At 41.2% G+C, this 25130-nt stretch overlaps 1 protein-coding gene across 7 annotated transcripts in view; it reads left to right on the top strand.

Annotated features, from left to right (window-relative positions):
- KDM1B (lysine demethylase 1B) overlaps positions 1 to 20428 on the top strand; it is a 46218-nt gene extending 25790 nt beyond the window's left edge. For all 7 annotated transcript variants that reach the window (XM_069957949.1, XM_069957942.1, XM_069957948.1 and 4 more), the window contains exons 12-21: positions 6503 to 6640; positions 7611 to 7782; positions 7892 to 8019; positions 10197 to 10328; positions 11386 to 11460; positions 13056 to 13172; positions 13622 to 13747; positions 14924 to 15046; positions 16509 to 16661; positions 18688 to 20428. In XM_069957949.1, the coding sequence (XP_069814050.1) occupies positions 6503 to 6640; positions 7611 to 7782; positions 7892 to 8019; positions 10197 to 10328; positions 11386 to 11460; positions 13056 to 13172; positions 13622 to 13747; positions 14924 to 15046; positions 16509 to 16661; positions 18688 to 18771 (1248 nt within the window). In that variant the 3' untranslated portion in view covers positions 18772 to 20428. The remainder of the gene's footprint in view (positions 1 to 6502; positions 6641 to 7610; positions 7783 to 7891; positions 8020 to 10196; positions 10329 to 11385; positions 11461 to 13055; positions 13173 to 13621; positions 13748 to 14923; positions 15047 to 16508; positions 16662 to 18687) is intronic.
- The last annotated feature ends 4702 nt before the right edge of the window (positions 20429 to 25130 follow it).

The raw sequence follows: 25130 nt of genomic DNA, 5'->3' as shown, positions 1-25130 counted from the left end.
TCCACTATAACAGGGGTGGGGAAACTTTTCCATGTCGTAGGCCAGTCGGGCATTAATAAAATCATTCGAGGGCCGCATACTGTGCGCGGCAGTTAGTAGCGTGGGTTTGCAGCACCCAGGGTATTGTTCCCCTAGTGCCCCTGCTATTGTAGTTAACCCCCAGTGATGCCCCTTGTAGTCTAGTTTCCCCCCAAGTCATGCCCCTTGTAGTCTACTTATCACCCCCAGTGATGGCCCTGGTAGCCTAGTTAACCCACCCTGATGTCCCTGGCAGCCTAGTTAACCCCCCCCAAGTCATGTCCTTGGTAGCCTAGTTAACACCCCAGTGATGTCCCTGGTAGCCTATCTACCCCCCCTTCCCCCCCAGTCATGTCCCTGGTAGCCTAGTTGACGTCCTTGTGCGCGGCCAGCAGGAGACGGAAGACGTGTGCCGCTCTGGTGGGGAAGGAGACGGCACTCACAGAATCCTCCTGTGTCACAGATACAGGAAGATGCTGTGAGTGCCGGTTCCTGCCCCGCCAGAGCGGCGCGCACATCAAAGGGGAGACGCGGGTCGCATCAGGAGGTCTCAGGGGCCGGATGTGGCCCGCGGGCCAGAGGTTCCCCACCGCTGCACTATAACAAGAATCACCTACACATTTGACAACATAATTCCATTATTCCCCATGACATGGATTTATATCTATATACATCATCTGTACAATCTTTGTGTATCCCTGATAATTTTATACAAGTCTTCCATAGGAACACCCATACCATTTTTTTCTGCACTATTCCTCCTGGAGCATACACGGGAATATTGCAGAAATTTACTGAGCTGAGGTGAACATGCAAGGGGACTATTTATATCTGCACCTTGATATAAAGGTATTTATCAACTTTGTTAACAAGGGGAAAGGCATTTATGCAAAGAAAAAGGAATAAGCAATTATCAGTATTGCAACAGTTGCCCCATTCAATTCAATAAATAGCCCCATGTCTTTTTAGTAATTGTTTTTGCCTTTCTTCAGGCAACCATTGTAGTTTTCTCCTCTGTATGCAAAACAAGAGTGTGTGGAGTCTCGGTTGCGAGTCTCAAAACACGGAAGAGTCGGATATCTCTAGCCTGTTGCCACGGGGTGCCTCCATGATAGGGAGAGCACCACACCACCCTGATAAATAGTCCCTTAAGTCCCACTCGGTTGCGAGTATTGGAACACAAACACGGAAATACCAGGTTGGCCCCTTTTTGTCAATGTCTAACTCCAGGTACGAGTATTGCGATCATGACAAAGGCTTGCCAAGGCAGGCTTCCATCCACAGACAGCTGTTTCGGGGTATTTGCCCCTCGTCAGTGTGGAGTAGGATTCTGGCTAGTTGGGGCAATAACAAATCAACCAACAAAACACAGTAATCACTGAACTCAAAGAGAACAGTGAAAAAATTCCAATGAAGTACTCAATCAAGAGTCTCCACTGATGCCCCCAAAAATTTAAATATGCAAAACAAAAGTCCGTGGAGTCTCGGAGTTAGACATTGACAAAAAGGGGCCACCCTGGTATTTCCCTGTTTGTGTTTCAATACTCGCAACCGAGTGGGACTTAAGGGCTATCTATTAGGGTAATGTGGTGCTCTCCCAATCATGGAGGCACCCCGTGGCAACAGGCTAGAGATATCTGGCTATCCCGTGTTTTGAGACTCGCAACCGAGACTCCACGGACTCTTGTTTTGCATATTTACATTTTTGGGGGCATCAGTGGAGACTCTTGATTGAGTACTTCATTGGAGTTTTTTTTCACTGTTCTCCTTGAGTTCAGTGATTACTGTGTTTTGTTGGTTGATTTCTCCTCTGTAGTTTTAACATTTGCCTTAGATACAATATCTAATATTTGGTCTACTAGCAAAGAGGCATAGAATGACAATACATTTGAATTAATACAAGTTCTGCCATGTTCAATACAGCTGAAACATGGAAGAATAGATGTGGTGGTGTGACCACGAAGGACCCAGTATTGGTTTTGGATATTTGGCTCTTTATAAAGTGGTCATCGGTCTTGTTGTTTGGACAAGTGGTCGCATTATAGTAGGGGTTGTATTGCCCCTAGGCTTAACTTTTAAGTTGCTACTCATAGGTCCAATTTGCAGGGGCACTATTTGGTATTCGGGCATATGAATTAAAATGGTGAAGAGGTAGGTCCATTTACCTATAAATCCTCTATATGAGAAAAATTATGATTGATCCATTTTGAAAGGCTTGTACTTGGTCAAGGTATTTGGGGGTTTTTGTCTCCATTTTTCCAGGCTTTCTGCCTACCATGAAACTGATACTGCTGCCTTTTCATTGCACTGTACGGAATCTTGATCTATAATGACAGAAATCACTTGCTTCCAACTAGAATGGATGGGCATGACCGCCATGTAGGATATGAACAGGGTCACGTGTATATTGTTCCTGTGCAAGAAAAACATGTACCCATTTATCGTGTGACTACTTATGCTCGGTTATTCTGATTTTGTAATAAGATGGGCTTACTCTATCAAGGACCAAAAGGGTCCCTTCCATTTCCTACAAAGGGCATGATTTGTGGGGGAGAAAATCTAAAAGCATAACATGTTCTCCCACTTCCCATCTGTTCTCACCTTTCTCAAACTGAGCTTTTGTTTTTTCTTTGTGAATTTCCTAGATTATGGGCTGCAAAGTAGTGAATCTCTGTTACAGCAGCCCATAATTTGAGCAGGGATTGATCCATGGACAATCGGTCCACCGTTGAGGTACCCATTTCAAGCCACAAGTGTTCTGGCATTCTAATTTGCCTGCTTGTCATCAGTTCAAATATGGTTAATTGGGTAGCTAAGGAGGGAGTGACTCAGATTGCCATTGTTACCAGGGGCAGTAGTGCATCCCAGTTTTTCCTGTTAGGCTGCTTTCACATGTCCGCAATTTTGCCTTACGGACGGAGAAGGCAATTAATAGATTTGTTCCTTGCCCAGTATGATGTCTCAGTATCATGCCGGCAGTGGGGAAACTCCTTAAATCGCTGTGGCACTATAGTGACAGTGCTGCGCAGCTCTGAATATACTCCTTCCCCCATACTGTTAAACCTCTGAACTGTGACTTCCTCATTAGTGATGGAAAATGTGGGAGGTTTAAAGTAGACAGGGAGGAATCTTATGGACGGCTAGATCTTCATATTCATTATCGTTAGCCCAGCAAGTGCACTATTTATCTCAATAATTTCTGCTTGTGCAGCTTTGTAATTTGTGTTTCCTCTTATGAGGATTTAATCTCCTTGTTAAAAGTTATCAGTGAGATGACTTGATTCTCTAAGGAATCGTAACCTTTTTTTCTCTGAAAGGTTTCTTCTTTAGATGTTTGCAACGAATGTTCTAAATCATTTATTCTGGCATTCATTGCTAGGCAGGCAGCATATAAACCTGCAACTGCTATTCCCTTTAGTTTGAACTTATTTCTTTTTTTAAATAGTCCAGGAGTTCTCCAAGAGTTTTTGGACGTAGGTCCAGGCTTTTTCTTTTGTTTTGATATCAGAAAGTTTTTTTGCTTGGTGATATTGACTTCTACAAATCTAATGCTGAGGCTGTAGCCATTATTGCTCATTATGTTGCACTTAATCAATATTCTCAGACATGGGTTAATTGTTTAATGGCGTATATCTTTCACAATAAGTTGGCTAGCTCTAAAAGGTTCTTCTAATATACTGGCAACATACTGGCAGAATTAGTGCAGAATTAGAGTGGGGCTGGCTTTGAGGTCTAGCCTTCACTTAATAGCCTATCCCCCAGGAGAATAAGATGTTGTTAATTGGATACCTTATCAATGCAGTCCCTTCATGGTCACTAAAACTGTTTTAGATGTTTGTACTTATATGCTCATGCACATGGATCCCCACAACTCTGGATGTCTGGATAGTAAGCATTAAGAACTGCAGAAATTGGCTCCAATCAATCATGTTGCCCTAAAAGTTTTACAACACACAATACATAATACTATACCTCCCTAGAAGGTTCACTGTATCCACAACCTGACCCCCCCCCCCCCCCCCCAAACCGCTTGTACCTTTGGATAGCTGCTTTTAATCCAAGATCTGTCCTGGGGTCTGTTTGGCAGGTGATGCAGTTATTGTCCTAAAAAACTACTTTTTAAACTTGCAGCCCCATGTCAAATTGGCGTGGCCTAGAGTACCCATGCCCTAGCCCCTCCGTCCCTCCTCCTCTCCCTCCTCATCATTAGGAATGCCCCAGGTGCCTTAAGGCTCCAGCACATGTGCAGTGTTCAGATGAATCAGGTGATGAATAGGAGAAATTGTTCTAGGGGCATTCCTAATGTGGTGAGAAGGGCGAGGAGGAGGCACGGAGGGGTGTCACAATCCTAAGGCGTGGGTACTCTAGGCCAAAACTATTTAACACAGGGCTGCAGGTTTAAAAGTTGTTTTTTTAGTACAATAACTTCATCATCTGCCGAACGGAACCCAGGACAGATCTGTGATTAAAAGCAGCTATCTAAAGGTGCGACGTCGCTTGAAGCATTCATTCTAAGGAAAACACAATAATTGTTGGACACCAGCAGGGTGATGGTTAAAGTGACACTGTCACCCCCTTTGTGCATTGTGACATCTCTACACAGGTGTAAAGGGTAAATTTAGCGTTTTTCATACCTTATTTCATATCATACGTCATGGTGTTTGTTGAAGTAAAAAGTGTCCTTTTATCAACTGCAGATTGTATTAACTGGGCGTGGCCTCGCAACATTAGCGCCACTTAGCCCCGCCCACAACTGCACAGTTGGTCCCGCCCCCTTGACACCCATTGGTTGGCTGATGTAAAGGGGGTGGGGTCTAGACCTTTCGGCCAGCCTGTTCCAATGGCCGGCGAGGGGGCGGGGCCAATGGTGCCGTTGTGGGCGGGGCTATGTGGCGCTAATGCCGCGAGGCCACGCTCACTTAATACAATCTGCAGTCGATAAAAGGACACTTTTTACTTGAACAAACACCATGACGTATGATATGAAATAAGGTATGAAAAATGCTAAATTTACCCTTTACACCTGTGTAGAGATGACAGAATGCACAAAGGGGGTGACAGTGTCACTTTAAAGAGTTGTAGACCCCATTACAGCTTCAGATGTTGTACAGAGGAGGGGGGCAGGTTAAAGGGTCAGAAACGACACTGACCACCAAAGATTAAAAGTGCTTTCAAAGGAACATATGGTATTGCTTTACCAAGACCAATTAACTTTATCCCACCCTGATCATCCCCCTGTCCTGTTGCTGTACCTGATTGTCATCCGTTATCTTCCGTGCTTCCGAGCGAAAAATATGGTTTTTATTTTTTTGTCATAATGGTAGAAAAATATCTGTGTAAATTACTTTCATTTTAGTATTATTGGATGAACTCACTTCTGCATACCTGAAAACTGTAGACTGTTTAGATGTCTATGATACGTTAGTATGTATGTGTAATGGCTAACTGATTTGGTGGTCACATGGCTCAATAGGGGAAATATATTGTAGCAACATATCCAGTCTCTGGTTTGTTGTCAGGGACATTGCAATTGTGTTCAGTCACCGAAAACTATACAATCAAAAATTTTGTACACTGGAAAATGTGCAGTTGCAATTTCAACTATCATACCAGTAGCACTCACGAAAGTGTTTGGAAACAATTTTGTATCTTAGCATCACTGCAAACTAGATCCTGCAGTGGTAAGTAACATTTATTAAATTTCAATAATTTTGTGGGGGGTTTTCTAAACGATCCGCCCCAGGGGTATGTCACAGAGAAGGCACAGATTGTGGCCTTCTCTCTGGTGTATGGCTGCTGGAATCCCTGATGGATGGACAGGGGCGGTGCAGAAAGGCAGGGAGGAGGTATGGCCTCCTCCTGCGTGTCGTCAAGGTTTACGTCTGGAAATGAGTATAAACCAGGCAAAAAAATGTTTCACAATTCCTGCACCTAGCACAGGTCCAGGAAGGGGCACTCCAGTGGGGGGGGGGGGGGGCGGGGTGGCAGGCCTTTATCTAAGGCTGGCATACATGTACCATCAGGTACATCACTTTTTTTTTTTTTCACATAAGCAGATCGGCACAGTCCTTTTTTTTTTAAACGCCACCCGATTTCCGTGCTCAGTGACGTTCTTTCACTGGCTCAGCTGTTTGCACTAGGGGCTGCCCCCCCCCCCAATGTGACCATATCCCCTCCCCTCTGTGACGCAGCTTTATTGATTCTAATGGAGGCGCATCACAGAGGGGAGGGGATATGGTCACACTTGGGGGGGGGGGCGGTGACAGGTCCGCTTCCAGTGCGTAGAGCCAGGCTGGTGCACAGCAGTAGAAGAGGGCCGAGCCCGGGAACTGGAAGGCGTTTCAAAAAAAGGACTGTGTCGATGTGTTAATGTGGAAAAAATTTATGAACCTGATGGTACATTCGCTTTAATGATTCTACTGCATATATACATATAACATTTAGTCCATTATTTGAATAATTCTATTTTAACATTTTATTTTAGGTGAAGATACTTGAAGCAAGAGACAGAATTGGTGGTAGAGTTTGGGATGATAAATCATTTAAAGAAGTCACCGTTGGAAAAGGAGCTCAGATTGTGAATGGTTGCATCAACAATCCCATTGCAATAATGTGTGAGCAAGTGGGTTTCTGTGGTTAATGCGTTTGTTACCTTTAGTGACGTTGTAAGGGGAAAAAAGTTAAAAAAGATTAAAAAAAACAAACTATAATAATTATTTGCTTTGGATATATTACACCAGTTGTTGCTTTACACCAGGCATGTCCAAACTTTTTTCGAAGAGTGCCAAATTTGATGAAGTGAACAAGTGCGAGGGCCGACCATTTTACATGCTACATGCTATATGCTTTATAACACAGGCAGATAATAGCAAGCTGGATACCTGGGGGGCCGTAAAAGTTCGGAACGCGGGCCGCAAATGGCCCTCCGGCCGGACTTTGGACATGCCTGCTTTACACAGATTGATAAATCTGGACTTATAATTATTGAAGGATACGGAAAAGAATTGCTTATTAGTACTTGACTGTGTTTATTTCAGTCTTTGAAATTTTGCATTGCAGAAGATTTCAAATTTTATTTCCTTATTGATCTAAAAATATTGGCATCAGTCTAGTTAGCTGAGACATTTGAAGGGAACGTCTCATCAGAAAATAACCTGCTGTTGTATTTACAATTTTATGTTAAACATATGTTTAAAGAAAGTTTGTTGATGATTTTTCCAATTTTCCTGAAATCTTGCAGTTTTCATTTTGGCCACTCAGTGCTTCTCTTCTTGCTCTGTATCATGTGACCTGGACGGCTGTGTAATGCAAGTCTAAGGTTCCGTCCAGCTCACACAGACACTGAGTGGAAAGAGAAGCGCGTTGTAGCTTGCTCATCTACCTGCTGGTTCCCCTAATCGGTCGCAGTCTTAACACTTATCCTGACCGATCAAAACTTTTGACATGTCAAAAGTTATTTCTAATTACAGGTATGTGTCAAGTAACTTTCCCCTAAGAATGGCATATCTGTAATACCAGCATGCCGTATGGTCTATGATATCAGCTGCTTGTGGTTCTTTTTCTCATACCACGTTTTATTTATATAATTACAGATTGGAATTAAAATGCGCAAACTTCGGGATAAATGTGATTTGATTCAGGAAGGAGGAAAAATAACTGAGGAAGCTATAGATAAACGCATGGAATTTCATTTTAATGCCATACTGGATGTTGTTGCAGAATGGAGGAAAGATAAAAGTCAGCATCAAGATGTCCCACTTGGAGGTATCTCACATGTTTATCAGAGCGTTTTTTGGGTGGGTTCTGAAAATATCTGTTTTAATGTGTACTATTACATCCTATATATAAAGCTGTTTTTTAATTTTTGTTACAGATAAAATACAGGAGATCTACAAGACTTTCATTCAGGAATCTGGAATCCAATTTACTGATGAGGAGGAAAAAGTTTTACAGTTCCACCTCAGTAACCTAGAATATGCCTGTGGAAGTAATCTACATAATGCAAGTATCTTTAAAGGGTTATTCCGCTCAAACATACCTTTTGATATGTTGCTGCCCATAGTGAGACTAACAATTCATTCAATATTTATTATTTATTCAATCTCCTTCCCCCAGTTCTGAGCTGCTGCTTTCTGCTGAAAACACAAAAATCTTCAAGGTTTTCTCTCTGTCCCTCCTCCTCCCCCTTTCTTCTGAAATGGCTGATGTAAACAAGTCCTTTACTGGCTTTATCTGCAACATTTTAGCTTCTTGTAATGCTGGGAGGGATAATTACAATGGGGGACATGTATGAAAAAGCGTAAATGCCTTTTTTTAGGCGCAGATGGGGCAGATCGGCGCAAAAATATTCGCAAATAGTATTTTTGCAAATATTTTTTTTCGCATCTCCACCACCTTCGTCAGTAGGGCGGAGAGGGGGAATTACGGGGGGTGCCGCCTCTGCGTGCACTGCATTTATCATTTTTTCCATGGAAAAATGATACTGAAACCTTCACCAGCTCTGAGCTGGCGTAGAATCGGGCAATGCGTCTCTACATAAATCCCCTGAGCTCCGGAGCTGCAGTAACATTTGTAAGCCCGGCGTAAAAAATGCCGGACTTCATAAATGTCCCCTAATGAGTATACCAACTTGACTCAGAATAACCCTCCCAGCATTACAAACAATTTAATATGTTGTAAATAACACCTTTCTAGGGACTTGTTTACATTGTCTGTCTCAGAAGGGAGGGGGAGAAGGAGAGAAAAGCTCACAAAGAGTTTCTTGCGTCTTCAGCAGAAAACAGCAGCTGAGAACTGGGAGAACTAAATAGATAATAACAAGTATGGAAGCAGCAACATATCAAAAGTTATGTTTGAGTGGAATACCCCTTTTTAATATGTGTATGGCTGTCCTATACATAAAAAATATTTTTACAGTTGTATTTGAATTGCTTGTTTTCCACATGGTTTTTTAGACCCAGACCTTAAATCATCGGCTGCCGATTGTGCACCGCTACGTGTGATAGCGGCAATGGCTGACAACTGCCCAAACAGTTAGTACTTCTCCTGCGCTCTGTATGCATCCCAGCACCATGCCCTGTGGCTTCAGAGGAGCCTGTTTAAGCAGACAGGCAGCTTAGTCAATTACTGGCAATGGCAGTCCCGGCCAGTTATTGGCTGAGCGGCCTGTCAGCTCACACAGGCTGTTATGAAGCCACAGGGCATGGTGCTGGGATGCATACAGAGCGCAGGAGAAGGCTGAGAGTGTGGACAGGTAAAGTATTTACTGTTTGGGCAAGGGCTACATGAACATCGCTAACAATGCCCCGTGCAGCCCTTGCTAAACAATGATTGGGCTGTGTAGTAGGTCCAGTAAACGAGTGCGGATCTAGCAGATCGGCGCTTGTTTACAGTATTGATCGCACCTTCATTGGCCTGTGTAATAGGACTCTAACATGTAGTGTATTTTGTAATCCTTTAGCCATTTACACTTTACTGGACTTTTGTCCAGAACAGGATGCACATGTGGCAACATGTGGGGCCAGGAATACATATTAAGATGGCCTCACATGACATTGTTTACCCACCTTGGAGATATGTCAAAAATACTGGCATATATCTCCAATGGACGGGGTAACATGTTATCAGCTTATAATGGGATATGGTGCTCATGTATCCTCCCTTGGCAGAATCAGAATAAGGAGGGAAGGTAAGCTGCACGCCCAGTTAAGTTTGTCCTCCAGACTCCAGGGCAATGCCATATGCTGCCCAAGGAAGGCTTAGTCACACAGGGGCTTGTCTTTTTTCAGTGATAGATTCCATACAGTGGCATCATAGCCCACATTAAATATATAATTTGTTTGGTAATAAGACTGCTCTTGGAGTTATAGTGTAGTCCAATATATATTTTTTTTCCTTTCTTGGAATACTGCTTAGTACCAATAAACAAATAGGACACTTGTTTGACCTCCATGTAGCCTTGGAGCTCTTCTTATGTACATGCTTTGCATGCATCACAAACATGATGTGAATCCAGCCTTAACATTCAGCTGACTATGCACATGACATAGCAGTGCAGTCAACACCTATTTCAATATATAAAGATATTTATTTCGGTGCCGATATTTCAGCAAGGCACTTTTTACATCCGGTTTAAGGGCTTTATGTATGTTTTTTTCCCCCCCACATATTGTTTACAGGTATCTGCTCGTTCCTGGGATCACAATGAGTTCTTTGCACAGTTTGCAGGAGATCACACAATGCTGACTGCTGGCTATTCAGCAATCACAGAAAAAATGGCAGAAGGACTAGATATTCACTTCAAGTCACCTGTAAGTGAATTTATGCTAGTTGCTACAGAATTCTATTTTTGGGTATGTTGCTTGGTTCTGCTTGACTATTGCCCCTTATTTGTTCAAATCTATATTATCTCATAATTTCTAGATACTAGACAGAAGCTACACAGTAAAAAACCTCCAAACCATAGGTCAGCTTTACACTATGGGGGAGATTTATCAAACTGGTGTAAAGTAGAATTGTCTTAGTTTCCCCTAGCAACCAATCAGATTACACCTTTTCATTTTTCAAACTGTTTGTGAGGAATGAAAGGTGGAATCTGATTGGTTGCTAGGGGCAACTAAGACAATTCTACTTTACACCAGTTTGATAAATCTCCCCCTTTGTGTTGCGTAAATGCTGTACAGCAAAAACCGTTTTTTCGCAATAGATTTAAAATATACCTGTTTACCATTTTCAAGAGAATAAAAATGTGTATGTTAAATGTAAAAAAATAAATAAAATAATCACATTCATCACAACTGGGAAGTGAAGCGTGCAGCTCCGCCCTTTTCCCGGTGATATGTAGTGATTGGTATGGGGTCTAAACACTTATGTCTGTGTGTATATGTGTATAAACATTACCAGTTTACAGGTGCGGTGTTTTGTTCCACAGGCCATAGTCTGTGGGTACATGGTATAATGGACACAATATGGATCTGGTCTTATTTCCCATTTTAGGACTGTGTTACTATGCTCCTCAGGGCTTTGATGTGCAATGACCTGATTCATAACCAGTCACATCATCTACAAAAATGTATTTTTGTACTCAAGGATTGCACACTTACTTATTACTGAAGTTCCTGTTTTGTAATCACAGCCTAGCTTACACCTTCTAGGCTGGGCAGGTCTAGTGTTGCTTCTATAGAGAGTTCAGCCACATCGTAAATGTCAGCACTTATTATAGTAGGATTGAGGGTATAAAATATATATGTACATGATTAGGATGAATAAGGTAATGTGAGCTGACAGAACGGTTTGCAATATGCCATGACATGCACACTGTAAGAATTACCCACACATTTGGACATGTCTTTGTCTTCTCTGACACAGGTTAAAAGCATTGATTACAGTGGCCAAGAAATCTGTTTAACTACAGCAGATGGAAAAATGTACAGTGCACAAAAGGTATTGTTTGTTTCCAAGTATTACATGTAGACACATACATAATAGTCCATGTGGTTCCAAAGGTGGTGCATGCTATGGAATTGTCTTATCAGCAATTCCCAAATGCTTACTTAGTATTGAAATTGCCTCCTTTAAAACATAGTCGAGCTTGAGCAGGTTGGAAAATGGGCAACCAGAGTAATACATGGAATAGTAGGTCTATAGTACTCAGAAAAATTATCAAAATAGGGTTATTTAGTTTAGAAAAAAAGACAGTTAAAGGGGTGACCTAATAACTATGTACACTATTTATTTAGTGAGGCGGTACAAAGATCTCTCTCGTGATCTCTTTATAATCAAAACTTTTGCTATAATGGAGGCATCCTCTACATCTAGAGGAAAGAAGGTTTCTACACCAACATGGAGGAAGATTCTTTACTCTAAAAGCAGTGAGACTTTTTAACTCTCTGCCAGTAGAAGTAGGCATCCAGATCCCTAGAGTGTAATAAAAATAATACAGGTTATAGTGACTAGATTCTGCAGGAGGGTTGTTGAATCTGATTTCAAGATTTAGTTCTACAACATATTTAGGCCATGTTCACACGGGGTAAGACATGGGCCGCGGCTGTGTCAAACAATGGCCATCGTCTTACACCTGTCACACAGGTGATGCTGCAGTATCGGCCAGATGATCACTTTATTTTAATTGAAATGAGGGTGTGTCCGGGTGCTGTACTTTACACTGTGAGTACAGGCTAACTTGTGCGGCCGCTGTTCACTGAATAGCGGCCGCACAAAATAGACCTGCCAGTTATTTTGTGTGGCTGCAGAGAGAGGCCGTGATTCCATACAATGTAATGTAATTGATCAATATCATTAAACAACAGCTTTTGTTGAATGCCAAAATATACTGTGAGAACATGGCCTTAAAGTGTAAGTGTATGTTCACACTACGGAATAGGAGAGGAATTTCAAGCAAAATCCACACTGCGACATATCAATTCATGTCAATGGGACAGGCAGAATCCACAGCACTTGAAATTCCTTGCCTATTCCATACTGTGAACATACCCTAAATCATTTTAAACAACTTTTCAGAAATGAGTAGTGCAAGTGATTTTAAGAAACTCTCTAATAGGTTTTAATAGGCAAAAGAGCTTCCTTCCATCTTCACTTTGCTTCTATGCAACAGATAAGAAGTTAGGGGGGAGGTGGGAAAACAGCCTTGTCCATACAGGAGGGAGCTCTTTTGCCTAATAAGACCTGTTACAGAGTTTCTTTTCATCACTTTCAACGCTTGTTATTTTCACACAATGTACACAATGACCGTTGTTCCGTTGACTTGACAATGCATATCGTTTCAGTATGGAAAGAATGGCCTTTTTTTTTTAAATGGAAAACAACTGCCATTCTTTTCAAAAATAGTATGTTGTGTGAACGTAGCCTAAAGATTTCAGTCATGTGACATTAAAATGATTTTATAACTAACCTTTTTATTTTTTGCTATACAAGTGTTTGCTCAGGCTGTATTGAAATTTGACAATGACTGATGACAGAATCTTACATATTAGGAAAGTAGAAGTTTATTTTAACTTATGGACACTTTTTTTTTGCAGGTTCTGGTTACTGTGCCCCTGGCATTACTTCAGAAAAATATTATTCACTTTAATCCTCCTCTACCAGAGAAAAAGGTTAAAGCTATAAATTGCCTTGGAGCTGGAATCATTGAAAAAGTAAGTTTGTTGTCTTTAATTGAATGTTCTCTGTTGAGCACCATTTTTTATTTTTTTTAGCCAAAGAGATCCAGTATTCTAATGTGTTTAAAACAGTTGTCATATGACAGACGCTTTTATTTTGTGAATTAGAAACTTTTAAAAGTAAGATTGGTGAAGACCCAACTACTGGCCAACCCCAGCTGTGGCGGAGAGCAAGGAGCTCTTAGTCCATTTTCTTGGCTAGAGAAACAAGCCTCTTTCCTTAGACTTTTATAGGGATGAGTGAAATGGCAAAATTTGCACATTGTGCTCATTTCAAATGCCTTGTTCACTGTGGGAATGAAAATTGGAATATGCTGCATATTTTTAATTGGTTAATTACTTTGTTGGCTGCTATGTATACTTACTGTAATTAACTATTATTTGAAATGTCTAATGTAATCTATATTTGTGTGTTGTATTTTTAGATTGGTTTGCAGTTCCCCAATAGGTTTTGGGACAGCAAGATTTATTGTGCTGATTTCTTTGGTCACATCCCTCCAGACTCCAATAAACGTGGCTTGTTTAGCGTGTTTTATGATCTGGATCCACAGGTTTGAAGTCTTTATTATTTATTTATTAAGGGGTTATCCTGCGAAAATCTTTTTCTTTCAAATCAACTGGTGACAGAAAGTTATATAGATTTGTAATTTACTTCTATTAAAGAAATCTCAAGTCTTCCCATACTTATTAGGCACTATATGTCCTGCAGGAAGTATTGGTTCATTTTCAGTCTTGCACAGTGCTCTCTCCTGACACCTCTGGCCGAGACAGGAACTGTCCAGAGCAGGAGAGGTTTTCTATGGGAATTCATAGAAAACCGAGACCGAGTTCCTGTATCAGCCAGAGATGTCAGCAGAGAGCAGTGTCAGACTGAAAATGAAACAACTAGAGATGAGCGAACCTTGAGCATGCTGCTGAAGTTGGATAAGGCTATGTGGAAAACATGAATATAGTCATTGGCTGTATCCATGTTTTCCAGACACCCTTAGAGCTTTATCCAAGTTCAGCAGCCCCCGCTAATCAAATGCCAAACGTTCGGGTTCGGATGGACTCGAACCCGAACCTGGTTCGCTCATCTCTAAAAACAACATTTCCTTTAGATTTTTTAATAGAAGTAAATTACAAATCCATATAACTTTCTTATATATGTTGATTTGAATGAAAAAGATTTTCGCTGGATAACCCCTTTAACAGCATTTAGTCATATGCTTTACAGCAAGCTCCATTGACAAATGGGAAAGGTGTCTGGGCATGCTCTATGACCTTTGATCATGTGACCTCTGTCTCAGGAGGCAGGGGAAGACAGAGGAGTGGAGGCAGAGTGGACCAGATAGTGAGGAAGTGGCCAATTCATGTAATAGAAACCTATTACAAACATGATTAGATTGTGGGTGGGGATTGAACAGGGTTAAATTGTTCTTAACCGGAAATCCTCTTTCCCTTGTGTTATAGTGTATAAACTCACATCTGTCATTTTCTGTAAGTGTGAACATAGGACATAGCCGTGTGCAAGGTGCCGTGCGGAATAGCTGCTTCACCTCATTCATTTGGGAAGCAGTTAGTAGTCTAACACCTAACACTGTTGGGCCACCCAGACTGCAGAATACAAGGCACAGGCGATTTTTAGCAAGATGGTGCTGGAGCATAGTACTCAGAATATAGAACTGAGGAAAGTAATAGTTCAACTTAAAATCATCTTTCTGCTTAATGTAATTGTTTTGTTGCAGCGTAAACATGCAGTCCTGATGTCTGTCATCACTGGAGATGCTGCAACTTTCATTAAAGACATGGATGATAAGCAAGTGGTGAAGCAGTGTATGGTGGTGCTGAAGTCGCTGTTTAAAGAGCAGGTGAGCAAAGTAACACTCCTTGAGGACTTGTCACAGGTAGCGGATAAGTCAGATCACATTATATTGAAAGTCCATGCAAGCTGTTGACTGTACTGAATCCTATGAACACACAATTATCAGGAAGGACAGTTTGTAGGATGAGTGGGAGTGGCCCTTAAAATGAGTTTCTTTGGTTCAGTCTTGAGAGCATTCGGCATGGTTTTAAACGGTCACTAACAAGCCTCCAACTCTAAATTATGCTTCCCTGGCTAAAAAAATCAGCCAGCAGTAACATTAAAACCTGACTTGGACAAGCGGAAAGATCTGAATGACTTTGAAAGGCCTGAAAGGCCAAATTGTGATGGCTAGACAACTGCATCCGGTAACTTCCAAAATGGTAGGCCTTGTGGCGTGTTCCCTATATGCAGTGGTTAGTACATACCAAAAGTGGTTCAAGTATCAAAAACTGGCTTCCAAGGCTCACTGATGCATGATCCTTCAGAGGAGCGGTACACTGGATATGATTGAATGGTGTCAGAACATAAAGCCAAAAATGCCTGCAGTAGAAGCATGAACTGGACTGTGGAGCAATAGAAGAAGGTAGCCTGATTAAAAGAAACACCTCTTTATTTACATCATATGGACGCACTTGCCACTTTACTTGGTGAAGCGGTGGCACCAGGATGAACTGTGGGAAGAATTCAAGCCAGCAGCTTTTCTATATTTGATGTTTTCTTGGGAAATTGTGGGTTCTAGCATTGATGCAGATGTTATGTTGTCAAGTACCACCTACCTAAATTTTCTTTTACCAAAAAAGTATACATCTCTCTCATCGTTTTTTCTTAATAGAAAAGTGGTGGTGGAAAGAAACAATTCCAGAATTCTAGCAATGCTGTAAATTTTGAAATCCTTGAGCAATAATAATAATTATTATAATATTTATGTGTATAGCGCCAGCAGATTCTGCAGCACAATTGCACCTGTTTGATGGATATCCTTTTGGCAGGAGGATTTTCAAGTGCACGGCATGTTGATTCTGCCATGAATTTATTATGCATTTTCACTGTGGATTTTATCCAATGCAAAAAAGAGGATGAAATCCACAATTGATGATTTTGTAGTGGACTGGCAGCGGTATACGCACTGAAAACTATCTCTGAGGTCTTGTAGAATTCTGTGACCGCCGTATGGCAGCTTTAGATTCAAGTGCCTCTCTGTAAATCTGGTATGGGGTATGCCGGTGGGGATTTAGGTATGTCAGTCTTTATAAAGTCTCCCCTTTCTCATTTGGAATATTTCAAAGATTTCACACTTACTGATTTTGTTGTGGATTGGCAGCATAATAAAAATTGACAATCACATTTGGCTTTAGCCTATATAGAAATTCTGCAATAGTGAAGATTAGCCTGCTCATCTAAAGATTTTATTCGGTTTGCAAAATGTTACTTAACATTTACCTGTGCTAACCTCTTTACCCATCTAGAATGTACCATCCCCAGTAAAATACTTTGTCACTCGCTGGTCTAAAGACCCTTGGGCGCAGATGGCTTACAGTTTTGTCAAGACTGGTGGCAGTGGTGAAGCCTATGACATATTAGCTGAAGATATTCAAGGAAAAATATTTTTTGCAGGCGAGGTAAGAAACCAAATAAATTTTATATATGAATGATCTTATTGGTTACAATATTAATTGGTTCCTGGATGACTATTGTAAGTTGAAAATATTGTGTGAGACCATAACTAACATATGAAGAACTATAAATTTTTTCTGAAACACGAAAATATAACAAAATAGGAAAGTTTTGAGATTAAAGAATAAACAGATAACTAACACAGCTCAAGCAAGCCATTTCATATGAAAGAGTTGTTGGAAGCTTTAGATCACTTTGTGTTAAAGGACAACTCCGGCGAAAATTTTTTTTGGCTTATTTAACACACATTACAAAGTTATATAACTTTGTAATGTGGTTAAATACTCGGTCTGGCCCCCTTCCCCCACTTTCCGACCCCCCACCCCGGAAGTTAAAGAATGTATACATTACCTATTACGGTCGTCACGGTCCTCTTCTCTGGTGTCGGGTGACGTTAAAGCTGGGGGGCGGTCCGGGTCTTCTTCCTCTTCGGCGTCTTCATTGAGAGTGAATGGGAGAGAAAAGGCTGCTGGTGCACATGCGCACCAGCAGCCTTTTCATTGGCTGAGCTTGCTGGAAGCCATGTGATGCGCTCCAGCCAATGAAAAGGCTGCCGGTGCGCAAGCGCACTGGCAGCCTTTTCTCTCTCATGGACCCGGAAGCAAGAGACATCGCTGGACGGCGGAGGCAGGTGACGGTGAGGCGGATGGCGGGCTCATGGAGTGGCGATCGTCACCGGAGGGATGGTGAGTATGGTGTCTGTGTGTGTCTGTGTTTTTTTTTTTTTTGGGGGGGGTCCCGCCGGAGTTGTCCTTTAAGGACAAGAACTTCTTCCAAGACCTGTACAGTACACACAATACACTGGGCTTAAAATGATGAAGTATGGTAGTCTTAGTCACACCCCTCTTTCAGAAATGAGCCAGTTCTTGGCATCTGTTGGCTGATGTTGCAGAGCATTGGACACTGCATTTAGTGTGTACACAGTTATTTTGGGTGTTTTTTCTGCTTCCTTTGTGTTTTGGTACCACATTCCCAGCAGTTGCAGGGCTCTTTCCCATGCCTGAACACATATTATTTGCAGCAAAGTACTGACTGATGTCAGAAAGAGAGAAGTGTTTTGACTCCTGCTTGAAGCCTGTTCATATGCACTAGCAGTTGTTTTTATTCAAAGAGACACAGTCAATATAGGGAGGAGATGTAAAGAGCTAATTTGCTAGTGTGTCAAATGCCCCATGTATGTCCTTTAGTTGGTAGTATATGCCCAGAGTTTCACTTCAAAAAGGTGCCTGGTTTTCAGGTGTTTTCTCAGTTTATGACCCCACTGCCAGAATGTTTTAGCGCAACAGCTTTGGTTCCTAAAGGGTGTCGGGGCTGTCTGTAAATGATTCTTTTTTGTGCATATTCCCCAGTGGGAAATAAAAGTTGTTTGAGGAAGACAACACTAATCCAAATTTGGTTGTATGTACATCATAGAAGGAGCTCTATAGCTGAGGAGTCTCTATGACCAAACGTGTGGAGCTACTCTCTCCTATTGCCTGCCATGTCTGGCTGATGCAGTTTCTCCCTGCAATAAGAACTGATTTCTGAGTTATACAGAGGTCAGCCTCTATTTAAAAAGGGGTTGACTTAATAAGAAAACCATGTAAGAAGGCATTCTGTCACCTGATTTACAGACTTTAAACCAGTTGTGCAGTACAAGTCTTCTTGATAGCTTGCGCATGCCTAGTGGAGCTTCAGGATTTCACAGGCAAGTGATTCATGAAACCAGCACCACCTAGATGATAAATAAGTTAATAGTATGTGCTGTGTTATCACTTCTTTCTCTCATTAATACTACAGTGGAAAAAACATACAGGGTCATGTTTATAAAAGCATTTCTTAGCAGTGCCATGCTAGGATGGTGGTGTAGGGATCCAAAGTCAACTGACAGATTTTTGTTAAAGAGGTACTCTGGAACAAAGGACTGTTTTGAAATCAACCTGAAAGTTATACAGATTTGAAAAATATTTTATTTTTTGTGTTTTTATACAGGCCACAAATCGACATTTTCCACAGACAGTTACTGGGGCCTATTTAAGTGGAGTACGAGAAGCAAGCAAAATTACAGCTTTTTAAATCCAGCTTCAGATTTACCATATATACTTTCTGTATTGTTTTTCAGAGAAAAAAAAATGATGTTGTTAAACTGTATTTCAAAGCTGTTGTATTTGCATTATTATATGTTTGCTTGTAATGGGTGTAAGGCCCTTTGAAGATATGCCCCAGATGTACACAATTTTATACACAAATTTGTATACATCTGTCATTAATCTCTCACAAAAAAAAGTAATGTGTACACACGGAACACTATTTTTTTGTACAGTTTTGAAAGTGTATTCGTGGAAGGTTGGGCATAAATTCCTGGAGACCTCAAATGCAATGTGAACAGAGCCTTATTTATATCATGACTGTATATTAACCATTTTGAACTAATGTTGCTGTAAAAAATGTGAAAACCTTTTTAAAAGGTTTGTGTTTATGTAAATTATTTGTTCCTGTATTGGCCGAACTGTGCCAAGGCTTGTGTCAAAGCCAAACATAAATGTGGCATGGCCTATTTTTTATTTTTAAGAAATGTTGAAAATCCATAATTATTCTTCTACCAGCAGCTATGGAAATATGTTAAGGGCCTTTTCCACAGGCCGATTATCGGTCAGGAGCGTTGCAGGAAAAGCTTCTGCAGCTATTAATCGGCCCACATAAAAGTGACAACGATTAGCTGAGGACAGGGATAACGGCTGATCGTGTCTAATGAGCAGGTTTCAAAATTTATTGTTATCGGCTGCACATCTTCCTGGATGTGGGGCAAATAACAATAAAGGCAACTGATGGCACAAATATGCTTATATCTATGCTGTCAGTTTCCAGATCACAAGTAGTGCATACTTTCCTAGTGCTCTGCTGCTGTGATCCGGCATCCTGTCCTCTGGCTCTCCCGTCCAGTTACTGTATTTTAAGACTGCCACCTCCTCCAGAATGGTTGACAGCTGGAGGAGGCAGGGCTTAAAGATACAGCAGCTGGACGAAAGAGCCAGAGAACAGGATGCCAGATCACAGCAGCAGCTCATTAGGGAAGTATGCACTGCTGTATGATCTGGAAACTGACAGCACAGAAATATATATATATATACACATACAGTATGTCCATTTCCATGGCTGCAGGAACGATAGAATCATGGAATCATTGTTTGTGAAGTCCGGACGCTCAGTTTGTCGTCCTTTATAAAGGCATTGCAAATGAGCACTGATCACGCTGATCGTTTGCAGCCGCTTGGAGCCAACAAGTCTGTTATTGTAAAAGGACTGAGTTATCTTTGGCCTTATAGGTGCAAATGGTCAGATGTAGAAAACCCTTTTCACGTCTTGTAATTTATATTTGTAGGATCTATATATTATGTAAGTTGACTGATTTCACAAGTGTTTCACTTGATAAAGTGTATATTTTCTTGTAAATAGTTTTGTGTAAAAGTTGCATCCTTTTGAGTTTTATAACATTTTTTGATAAATGTAAGGACAATTTGATTCCTTATTTCACATTTTTGTGAATAATAATTTAGACCAATACAGGTCAAGCATGTAAAAATGTTACACAAAAGTAAAAATTAAGAAAAAAAACCATGTTACCATCAAGAGTTGTCAAGCCTGTTATAAAGCAACATTCATTATCTATCATTTATAAACAACCATTTTTGCCTTACATGTTTGGGGGGAAATACAGTTGCAATCAAAATTATTCCATTGTAAATTAGTTTTTTGTGTTTGTTTTTCTTAAAGTACTTAACTGAAAGTTTTTATTTGCAAAAGAATCTGTCAAGCAAGAACAATGTAATTAGCTCAACACAATTACACTCTTCAACATTGCAATTGCAACACCAAGAAAGAAATGTCATGGAATTGTGGAAATCTGAGTCAATCAACATGAATGAAATGCAGATGATAAAAAAATGGAAATAAAATAACATACATAGTAACATAGTTAATGAGGTTGAAAAAAGACAAGAGTCCATCAAGTTCAACCTATAAAAATCCTACTGTGCTCATCCAAAGGAAGACAAGAACCCTTATGAGGCAGATGCCAATTGCCTCATCACAGGGAGAAAATTCCTTCCTGACTTCAGTGGCAATCAGAATAATCCCTGGATCAGCATCCTATCACATGTAATCTAATGTCCATAACCTGTAATATCATATTTTTCAAGAAAAGCATCCAGGCCTCCCTTGAACTTATTAAATGAATCTGATATTCTGTCTGGACTTCTGGTTAAAATTAGGTCCAGAAGTGCCCCCACTCTTGTTGGTTCTTGCACTAGCTGGGAAAGATAATTGTCTATTTCCAAAAACCTGCATTATTTGCTGGAGCTGCAGATTTCTGTTTTCCACTTTATATTGGGGTAGTTAACGCCCCCCATAATAGGGACTTAATTCTGCTTTGCTGCCTCATCTGTTTGTCTTATAAGGAGATTTTTGGCTTCTTTCACTAGGAGACTTATAACTCCTATAAATAACTTTATTCTTCTTCTTCCCTTCCCTTATTTCCACCCAAAGAGACTCCACATACATCCTCCCACAAAATGGGCTTAAAGGGAACCAATCACCTCAAAAATGCATATATAGCTTTTTAAATGTGCTGTTAGAGCACACAGCACACTTTCCATACATGTTTCTATATACTCCCTGCCTCCCCCGTGTAATCCATAAAGTAACTTTATAAAACTGGCGCCCGGTATGCAAATTACATCAGGTAGTCACCTGGGGGGTGTTCGGCTAGATGGTAGTCACAGTCAGTCCGGGTCCCCTGAGCGTCCTCCGGCGGTAATCATGCCCCTCTGGGTGTGATTGAAATCACCCAGTAGCTCCGACGTCACTTGGGAGCGCGCCGTGCACGTCGTCTGCGCACCTACGTTTTACGCCACTGCGCATGCGCAGTACAGCCGCTTCCATTCAGGCTGTACTGCGCCTGTGCAGAAAAGCTTCAAACTCTGTGTTTGAGGAGTTTGAGGCTATTCTGCACAGGCGCAGTACAGAACTATAGATGGTATAACCCTGTAGATTAACCACCCAGTTATGGCTATCATCCAGCTATGTCTCAATTATCCCCACTATATCTTATTCAAAACATTTTTATTTATTCAGTATCGAGTATGGGTAGCTCTGTTCTGCCACATATGCATCTCAGAGTTGCAAGAGCTACATGCAACCTGGCGTTGTTAAAAAACTGCTCCTGGGATCAATGGCCGTACCACTGTGTCTATGACCAAATCAATGTAACACTGAGCTTCTATTGTACCTGGACTAGAAGGGTTTGTCTACTATATATTATGCCACTCCACACCATAGTCCCTGGAGTAGGGCTGTTTTGATGTTGCTTAATGACAGCCTTTTTATGATATTGAAAACATGGGGACATTTACTAAGGAGTCTTAATTTGTCCGACTATTCTAATGAGAATTGGTGTAAATTTTGTTGCAATATCTTGTGACTGAATTATTAAAAAGCAAAGATTGAGCATGCATATTTACCTGGTACTGACCAGATGTAGGCCTGCACCGCTTTGTGCAACTTTTGTTGCAAATGAAAAATTGGGCGCAGATTAAAAAAAAGTTGCATCTAAAATATATTTGTCCGTCGAATACTAGTTCATAAAAAAACCTTGATAAATTTCCTCCATGGTCGCTAGATAAAAGTGGGACTCATTGCTGAAAAGTACAGACCACCATTCCAGTCTCCATTTTGGTTTTGCTCTGCATGTTGCAATTTCAGTGTTATGCAGACATTCTCATGGGAACATCATGCCAGTCCTATGGTATAGTAGTTGGACCCCTCAAGTGTCCAGGTACACTAACAGGTTGGCGTTACATTGATTTGGTTGTGAAACCAGTGGAATGGCCATTTATTCTAAGTGCCCAAGGAGCAGTTTTTCAACATAACACTAGGTCACATTGCTCATCTTACCGTGAACCGCCTGAGTGACGTAAATGTGCTACCATCCCCTGCAGTGTCTACCAACAGGAATTTGATAACAGCATCTGATCCCATCTTGTTCCAGCCAAGGTGCTAGCAAATCCAGGTGTTTTTTTTTTTTCTTTTTAATTTAAAGCACTGATTCAGCTAATAGGGCCTATTTAAATCAGGTGTCCTTAAAACAAAACCTGATTTGCGACAGTGTGCCCTTTCTGATCACAGCCAGGAACCACCATGTTGCATTGCCTATTTTGCAACTCCATCATTCATACTAGTGAATAGGATAACATTATGACACACAAGCAGCCACAACTGCAAAAAGTAAGTGATGGAGTGACACGTGTAGCCTTAGGGCCCTATTCCACCTGATGATTATCGTTCAGATTATCGTTAAATCGTTCAGATCTAAACGATAATCGTTCGGTTGAAATGCAGTTAACGATTAACGACCGCACGAGAAATCGTTGATCGCTTTATAAGACCTGGACCTATTTTTATAGTTGCTCGTTCGCATTGAATAAGACGTCGCTCACAATAGATACGAACGCAATAGTGAAGAAAAAACTATCGCAAATACGATCATAAGTAACTATTATCGTTCCATGGAAATGAGTGAACGTTTTCAGGTCTTTCGCAATAGCAGTCGTTTGAGATTAACGATTGTGCGAACGATAATCGTCGGGTGAAATAGGGCCCTTAGCCTAATGACTGTTCATGGGGCTGAACAACTAAGGGTTCATTTACACAGAAAGATTATCTGACAGATTATCTGCCAAAGATTTGAAGCCAAAGCCAGAAGCAGACTCTAAACAGAGCTCTGGTCATAAAGGGAAGGTAATTTTGCCTATAACGAACAATTACAGTTTAACTTTTATATCTTGAGCACGTCTTCTGCTATGGAGAAAACCAGAGTTCTGGTTTCAGGTAGATTGATACATCTGGGCTTTTGTAGAGTTTAAAGAAGTTTCCTCCATGTTCTCAGCCAGCACAGATGGGGTATTCTGTACCCCTCACTTCACCTTGGGACTGCCTACCTACCATGATAAATCAACAAATTTACATAATTAGTGACCTCATAACAACCCTCTTGCACAGCTCACATTTTATTATGTCTTCATTCCACCAGCAGAACAGTGCTGCTCTCCTGCTCTTGTCCACTCTTGCTTTTCCTTGCTGCGCCGTTATATCTGGGTGCCAGTGAATGTTTCTGAATGGATTATCCAGATCTGAGTCATATAGTATTAGTGGGGGAAGTCCCTGGTCATTAGTACTCAGTTTGTCTGTGCTTGGTTTTATAGCGTACAGTGGCTTAAGGGGCATTTACATGTCCCATAAATACAGATTATGTACTGTGAAACGTAATCTGGAGTTCTGGATGATGTTGACAACAACTACGAAATGTGTAAACGCTTACTCTAAACACAGTGTGTAAAAAGTCTATATGACAGTGTAGTGTGTGGGGGACTCTGGTGTCCACAATGGGTGCCAAACTGCTATTGGGCCTCATTGTCAGGGGGGTGCTAAGGCCTTCACCCTGGTAATCAAGTACAAGCCATAACATGGGAAATGACAGATGCAGACCTCCATTTGAGAAAGACAGGTTTAACAGGCACAGCCAACTCCAGATGGATACATAAGTATATGGCTAATAGAATTTCTTAAAGCAAGGATACAGCACAATGTGTTTCCAGGCCAGACTGGCCTCTTCATCCTGCACTAGATAAACATAGTGCTGTATACTTGCTTTGATACATTTTTATTAGCCATATACTTACGTATCCACTTGGAGTTGGCCGTGCCTGTTAAACCAGTCTTTCTTCCAGAGTGGAGGTCTGCATCTGTCTATTTGCCCACTGTGGGTATATAGGAAAGACTACACATCAGTGTTTTGCCCTTACACACTTTGAAATGCGTGCCTGTTTCTTGCACAACTATATCAGGTGAGGAAATTTACTGTTAAACTCCCTACTTGATCCGCCTTGGATTTTGATGATCCTGCACCATGGAGCGCTGTCTTCTGTGTTTTCCAAAATGGGAATTGTCTCGGAAACAAACAACAACATGAGGAGCAAATACTTTGCTAGTATCAGCTATGTTACATGTTTGGGGTGGGAACTCCAGTATATAAATAAGACAATATTACCAGGTATATTGAATGCCAATGCAGGGTGCCCCTAGCAGTCGGTATGTTTTACATTTTTTTTTTTTTACAAAAACATTTGTTACTTTAAGCCAGGGGTGGGGAACCTTTTCCATGTCGAGGGCCGGTCGGGCATTAATAAAATCATTCGAGGGCCGCATACCGTGTGCGGCAGTTAGTAGCGGGGGTTTGCAACACCCAGGCCAAGGCAAAGTATTGTTCCCCTGCTATTGTAGTTAATCCCCCCAGTGATGCCACTTGTAGTCTAGTTAACCCCCAAGTCATGTCCCTGGTAGCCTAGTTAACCCCCCAGTGATGCCTCTGGTAGGCCTAG

Source organism: Dendropsophus ebraccatus, chromosome 2, assembly GCF_027789765.1.
Source record: "Dendropsophus ebraccatus isolate aDenEbr1 chromosome 2, aDenEbr1.pat, whole genome shotgun sequence".
Taxonomy (NCBI): Eukaryota; Metazoa; Chordata; class Amphibia; order Anura; family Hylidae; genus Dendropsophus; species Dendropsophus ebraccatus.
The sequence above is the reverse complement of the archived record's forward strand: the minus strand, read 5'-3'. Positions and strand labels throughout refer to the sequence as shown.